Below are 7,323 nucleotides of genomic sequence, written 5' to 3' on the forward strand. Positions count from 1 at the left end.
CCGTGTCCGGCAACGGATCGCAACCCTCAGTGTTGCCCCCGTACCGGACCAGGGACCGGCAACGGGATCGCAACCCTCGGCGTCGCCCCCGCGCCTCGCTCAGCCAGTGAGCGGGAACCGGTCCGTATGTGGGATCCGAACCCTCAGGCGGGAGCACCGCCGCGCATCCCAAGCGACGCACTATCCAGTGCGCCACCGGGCCGGCCCTGTGAAGTGCTTCCTTTAAGTGAAAAGGTAGAAGTTCTCGACTTAAGGAAATAAAGAAAGGAAAAAAATCATATGCCAAGGTTGCTAAAATCTACGGTAAGAAGGAATCTTCTATCCATGAAATTGTGAAGAAGGAAAAAAATCTGTGCAGAGCATGAGTATATCTAGGGTTTGGTACTATCTGTGATTTTGGGCATCCACTGAGCATCTTGGAATGTGTACCCTGTGGGTATGTGGGGACAACTGTGATAAAATTTCCTTATTGTTTAAGTCATTAAGTTCAGGAAGGGGGACTTCTGTTACTTGTAGCCCCAAGTCACTGGATACAGTCCCCTTCCTCTGAAATAACAATCTGTTTTATAGAGGATACACAAGAACACATACACGTTCACTTGCTCTCTCTTCCCTCCCAACACCATCTTTTTAAAATGAAATTGACTCTTATGTGAGTGCTGGCTTTATCTCTTTCAGCCCCCCAAATTCTAGCTCCTTGGAACATGTATTCCCTGTCTAGAATACCCTCCTCCCCAGCACTATCAATCACTTCAAGGCCCAGTTCAAAATCTACCTCCTGCATGAAGTTTTTTATTTAATCCCTGCCTACATCTTCCTCTAATTCTAACACATGGCGTTTACTGCCTCTAACTTTTTACATCTTGTCTGCTGATTCTCGTGTCTTCCTCTCCATGTCTGCCATTCCGAGCACACAACTGATTTATAGCGACTGACTGACTGACAACGGACGAATGAATGAATGAGTGCAAAGCACTATTTTCCTTCACCTGAAACTCTGAGTTTTCCTTTCCTCTTTTTCTTCCTTGTCTTCTTTCCTCACCTTACTTCTCTGCAGAAGAAAAGACAAAAATTGAGATAAAAGAAATTCAGAGCTTAGACTCTAAAGAAAGAAGAAACAGTTTTAAAGAAAGCCAAAAATGACTCATCCTACCTTCTGGGAGTTACAGATAGGGAAAGAACCATGGTATGGGGGAAGCAGGAGTTGGACACTATACATATGACCTCTGTTTTTACCCTTCAAACATCTATCAACTACTCAAATATCACTTGTTCACTTCTATTTGTCTTCAAAATTGTGAAGAAACTACGGTAGTAGTTGCATAATATGGCTGAAGTTATTTTGGTTCTCTTATTGAAATGGGCTTGGAGCCAAGGGCACTGGATCAAACAAGATGCCAGTAAAGGCAGATTTCAAGACTACACCTACTGTAGATATTATCCAAGAAGTTGTGGTCAACAACAAAGCTCAGTTTAAGTCAGTGGGGCCCCTTAGGAAAGAGTCCAAATATTAAAGAATTTAAGGCCTCCAATGTAACCACACACCCCTTCTCCAGAGAAATCACGTCTTTCAGAGAAGTATCCAAGGCTGATAATGTTGATAACTGCCCATTTTCAATCAATACTTCCTGAAACCTAAAATAAGTTCAACACTGAAGGAAACAAAGAAATGAGCACAACTGACAGGTTTTTTTTTAAATATACCTTTATTTCTCAAACTCAAAGCTTTATTTCATTAATTTTTAACACATTTTGCATTGACAAGTGATTTCATCTGCATCAAGAAGGTTAGTGACCATTACCAAAGAGGAAACGCCACACATTCTAGGCACTGCTAAGAAATTATTTCAAAGGCTAGGTAAATATAACCAAAAAAGCTTCCAATTTGGTCTAATAGGTATCTTACTTTTCATCTATATTAATTTGGAAATAAGTAGCTCCTTTAGGAAAATTAAGTTTTCATTCATTTAAAGAAAAAAAGATCAGATAGCTTGAGTTTTTAAAAACACCCACAGATCCATATTATTTAACTACTTCCTTTTTAGTGGATGGTCATCTTACCTTCCTATGCAAACACACACGAAAATATGTACCAACTCTCACTAGCTCAGGCAAAACTCCAAGCATTTTCTTTAGCTCACACAAACTATTTTTTAAAAAGTGATAGGTAAACGAAATCTAGGCACTTGAGCAGACAAAAAAAAAAAAAGACTTTTCTTTCCTGATTCCTCACCTTGGACATCTGAAAATTTGCCAGATCTTTCAAAACACCTTGCCTCTATCCAACTCCCTTGGTCCTCTGAGTTTAATTGGTTGGACTGGAATATGTTCCAAAGCCAGCTGTGAAATTCTGGACTCTGTCACGTTAAGGTTGTGATTCCAACCCTAGAAACTGGAAGTTCTTTCAACTGACAGAATCCATCCCCTAGTGCAGAGCCCCAGTCAGACACCCAGGAAGTAATGGCCCCCGTGACACCAGGGTCTCTTCTCATGATTGGATAACGATACTTCAATGCACTCTCTGGAAGAGGACATTTGAGCTAAGAAGATAGCTGCATCCTAAAACAAGGCACTAGTATCAGAAAATTAACTAGAAAGGAGTTATTACTAAAGTTAGGAAGTTGCTTTTGAGTGGTCCCATTTCCCAAAGTTCACAAAGCATTACTGTCAAAATCCTAACCTACCATGAAGGGAAAGGGTTAGTGCAGAGGTGAGGCTGAAGGATAAGCAGATGCAGAGCTTTAGCAACTTAATTATTAATGTGTCACCACAAAACACAGGTTCACATACAGTTTGCTGTGAAACAAATCCCCAGGGGAAATCACACTGGGGGTAGTGGAGGGAGACACCAAACTTGAATGCCAAACCACATCTGTACCATGTATCAGGAACCAAGCGTCTACCCTACCCGTTCACCCCACCTGCCAGGACCCCCAGGTGTGGATATGCCACATTTCCACACGCAGTCATCAGGGATTCTGATTCGAAGGTGTTCGTGATGGAGAGTTTAGTTTTGCACTGAAACTGAATGAGGAATAGTGCCTTATTGCCAAGGTAAGATTTCAGGGTGAGACTAAAGCTCAAGGCCTGGAATTTAGTGTGTGTTCTTCTGCCAGCACGAGGGGAAAAGGCACTGTTTTCATCTCCCTGCTGCTCAACCTGACTCCAAGCAGCAGCCTGGGAGAACAGACTGCATATTTGCAGAAAGCATCAGGAAACAGTTCAGAGTCCTGAAGCAAATGAGAGACTGCTTAAATTTAGATTAGAACTTGCACTTGAACCTTAGTGCCCTCTGCCACTGCCGAGTTTCATGTTACTCAACACACAAAAAATAGGAACCGCTGGACTCAGTACAAGTTCAGGGTACCTGGTGCTGGTGTGAGCAGTATAAGAGGTAGGTTTCAGCTAGAATTTCCAGACATCTGAAATTCAAGGTTACCTGGCCTATTCTGAGGCTGGCAAAAGGCTCACAGAGCAGGTGGAGACACCTAGTCCAAGGACCGTGTTTAAAAAGTGCAGCTTTGGTCAGTATAGCTTTTACCCTGATGGTTCCAGAACACATGATATTCTCATCTACAAAAATAGCTGGGCTACTAAAAAGCTCAGGTGAAGAGACTCTACCAAGATGGCTATCGTGCAAATGCTGGTAAAGAACTGGGGGACTGGGAATTTCTTGCAACTTCTGTGCCTCCCTTCATCTCTTCAGAAGTGGGGACCTATTACTAGATATGAAAAAAATATAAGCAGAAAGAACTCAAGGACAAACCAGAAATTTAATTACTTCATGCGGATCCAGTCTTTTATCTGGTGCCTCATCACCCCGGTCCCCAGGCCTCCTACATAGAAGCAATACTGAGTTCCATTAGCAAGTGATTATGTTGAAGGCTTCATCACATTTCAAAGCTTTGGTTAAACAAATGTCATTTTTGTGCAAATATGTTGCCATTTGACCGCAATGGCAGCTTTTTAAGGTCATAGATGACCAGACAATTTCAAAGTTAGGATTACTCTTCATTGGGATTCACTCTTCACTGCCCCTTTTGCTGAAACCCTGGGTCCCCTTAATGTAGAATTGGCCTTGACTGAAAGCCAGTGAATTCAAACAAAACTCACATGGAAACAGAAGCTGGTTAAATTAAGAAGTGGCTTCTAGTCACCTAAAGTAGCACAACATGGGTACCAGCTAAGCCTTGGGTTTCAGTCACATCTGATCTGCTTTTGTTTGTTTAAGAGGACCAAGACATCACATTTCAGAGGAAACCTGAAAATATATCTTGGTAAACCACCCATTTCTACTAAGCATTTCTGCATTAAGATAACTTCAATGCTTAGAGAGAAGAGAAAGCAACCACTCAGGGCTTTGGATTTTTATGGCCACAGGAGAAAATAAAAAACAGGAGCATGGATTTGATTAAATCACTTTAGAAATCAAGCAGGCTGGCAATATTGAGTGCCTTTGCCCTTGATACCCTAAAGTGATGGTTTTTAAGAGATCCCACAAAAACTTGCAAAATACAAAATCCTTTATCTATATCTACTGGAAAAAGCAACAGTGGCCTAGAACTCCCATTTACTAAACTTGCTTTAGACTAGAGATTAACACTGTTTTCCTTCTAAAGTGCAGAATATAAGCAAGTATGGCCAAATCTACCAGAATAAGAAGATCATTTGTCATTCACTCAATTCTTCTCCAAATATACCGGCGTGATTTCAGAGCGCCTTGCTAGCTCCGATGCGCAGAAATTATTTGCTGTCAAACACACCTGGAGAAGGAAATGACTATTTTGAGGGGAAAAAAAAAAGACGCAAAGAACAAAAACAAACAAAACTAGCCAAAGTACTCCAGAAAAACAGCTTTGTCGTATTTGGAATGTGATCAAAATGGGTTTCCAATTAAAACATGGGAAGACCCTCATGTCCGTTGCTACAATGACTCTAGACTCGACACGATCCTTAGTCTTAGGAAAAGCAAAACAAAAGTCAGCTGTGAAAGAGCTGATGAGAGGGGGGAAAAAGTGCCATTCAATAAGAATTCCTTAAAAGAAAAACAGAAATGAACATTCATGTTTCCTATTTACAATCACCCCACCACCACCACCACAATTCTTTAATATTATATTCCACATTTTAATTTGTTTTCAAGTTACATTTCAAGAAAAGGTCATTTTTTTCTCAGCAATATCTCACAATTCCTCAAGATAGCACAGCATCTAAACCATAAATCACTTCCAACCAGATCTTAATCTCCACTATTGGCTTTGGTTTATTGATGGAAGAAATTCTCAGCTCTGCTGACAGGGAGTAAACCTAGGCAATTTAGTCTCTTGAGCATAAGTGAAGTCACAAGAGCACCCTCATGTTTACCATTTTCTGCCTGACTAAAACTGATACAAGAAAAGACACCATCAGCACAACTTTCATGCAACTGCTGAGAATTCCAAGTGAGGGCCAACACAGCCTACCCTGGCTCAAGTGAAAAGAAAAGTAGCTTAACACTTCTCATATGCTGCCCCAGCTCTCTCATTCTCAGTTACTGAATAGAGCTCAAATCCCCATGTGCTAATGTTTGAGATGTGATATGTCAGTGTCTATCTTGGAAAGATGTGGATAGGTTGCAAGTCCTATAGCCTTTTCCAAAGTGGCACTATAATATATGTCCTTACAGGGTTGGCTCACAATATACTTTAGACCCATTCCAATGGGTGCACAAAGGAAAAAAAAAAAAAAAGGCAGAATCAGAGCTGAGTTCCCCTTTAAAAGCCAAACACCTACATCTAGAAGAAGGCTCCCCTACATGAGAGCCCTTGCCCTGTTGGGGTTCCCAATGCAGAAACCCTCAGGTCTCAAGGCTAGTTGCAAGGCAGCCAGGTAGGGTAGGGCTGGCTGTAGGTAACTGGAGGATGGGCAACGTAGTAGTTGTTGAAGTTGCCATCACTGACATAAGGAGCTGGCTGGTAGTAACAGGTGACGTTGGTGGCATTGGGGATGATGTTTTGTTCTGCCAGCACGCGCAAAGCCAGGAGGGAGATGAGGTTCAGGGTCTGCCTGCGTTCATGTCCCATGAGGCACACGGTGCTCTCGTTCACTACCCTGCGAAGGATCATGAGGTAGTCATACTTGCTTCTCTCTTCTTCGGCAAAGTGGTTTTGAAGGTAGGTCTCCAACTTCCTTTGCTGTTCCAGGATGTCCGGGAAGTCGATGAAAAACCTGGAGCACATGTAACGTTCTAGAGTTTTGATTTCTTCCTGGTCCGTGGGCCTGAAGTCCCGCACGAGAAGGTTGCTGTACTTGAGAAGTCCCCCGCCTCTGATTTCTTCGGGGTTCTTGGTAGCGATCAGTCTGTTCTGCAGATGGTCAAAGGCTTCCTCAAAGTCCCCGTACACACTCTCCCCGATCACTGTGGGGTGGCAGTGCTCAGAGATGGGGTTACTGGAGCAGTCATAGAAAAAAAGCAAAGAATCCAGGATGATTTGGAAAGAGTCCACGCTAAACTCAAACTGACGCCGGATGGAGTCAACGAATTTCAGCTCCACATTCCTCCCATTCTTGTTGGAGAGTGAAATCAGGCTCCAGCGATCAGTGTCCATGCAAACCTTCACCAGCTTCTGCACATATGCCTCCTTCAGAGTGACTGGACTGATTTTGAGCTTGTTCACGCCCTCTGGCAGGAAGTTCAGAAGGGAACACAGAACCACGTCTCTGACCAGTTGAAACTCTGCCTCTGTTGGAAGAGCCACGTGAAAGATTAGGTCCAGGTCTTTGCAACCCAAGCCATTGTCTTTGACCAAAACGTGGCCAGCTGCAGAGCCATTCAGCCGCACGTCTTGCACTTTGATGCCTGCCTCCTCCAGCCGGTCACGGACGGTCTGGACGATGTCCTTCAGAGTTATCTCCAAGGTTGGAAAGTTGCCTCGTCCGTGGATGGGGACGACCTCGGTCAGGACCTCATGCAGCCGGCTCACCTGATCCCAGTTGAGCACGCTGAAGGACACGCAGTCCCTGGTACTGCTGCTCTCCTCTGCCATCTTGGGGGGTGTTCCAGCTGGGGAAACTGAAAGGGAGGGTGAGAAACAGAGTTAGGATTCACTTCTACCCGGCAAAGCAGCTTGAGGAACTCAGAGAAGGTGGTGACTTACTGCTGAATGTTTTCCTGTGAGACGGCTATCAACAGCACCAATCACTCAGTGTTGCTGCAAGGATTAAATGAAACACGTAAAGAACAGTGCCCTACACTTTAAAGTAAGGACAAAAATACACAAACTAATTCTATACCAGCTTAGATAACCTCATAAGTTTGTTTTGTGTGGATTTTTGTTTTAGTTG

The 7,323-nt window shown here is 43.2% G+C and overlaps 1 protein-coding gene across 1 annotated transcript; it reads right to left on the bottom strand.

The window, feature by feature from the left end:
- Positions 1 to 5,113: 5,113 nt before the first annotated feature.
- FAM46C (family with sequence similarity 46, member C) lies at positions 5,114 to 7,048 on the bottom strand. Its single transcript, XM_008586889.1, has one exon. It carries the CDS (start codon positions 7,023 to 7,025, stop codon positions 5,850 to 5,852), a length of 1,176 nt encoding a protein of 391 aa, XP_008585111.1. The 5' UTR covers positions 7,026 to 7,048; the 3' UTR covers positions 5,114 to 5,849.
- Between the last annotated feature and the right edge of the window lie 275 nt (positions 7,049 to 7,323).

Source organism: Galeopterus variegatus, unplaced genomic scaffold (genome assembly GCF_000696425.1).
Source record: "Galeopterus variegatus unplaced genomic scaffold, G_variegatus-3.0.2 Scaffold4170, whole genome shotgun sequence".
Classification (NCBI taxonomy): Eukaryota; Metazoa; Chordata; class Mammalia; order Dermoptera; family Cynocephalidae; genus Galeopterus; species Galeopterus variegatus.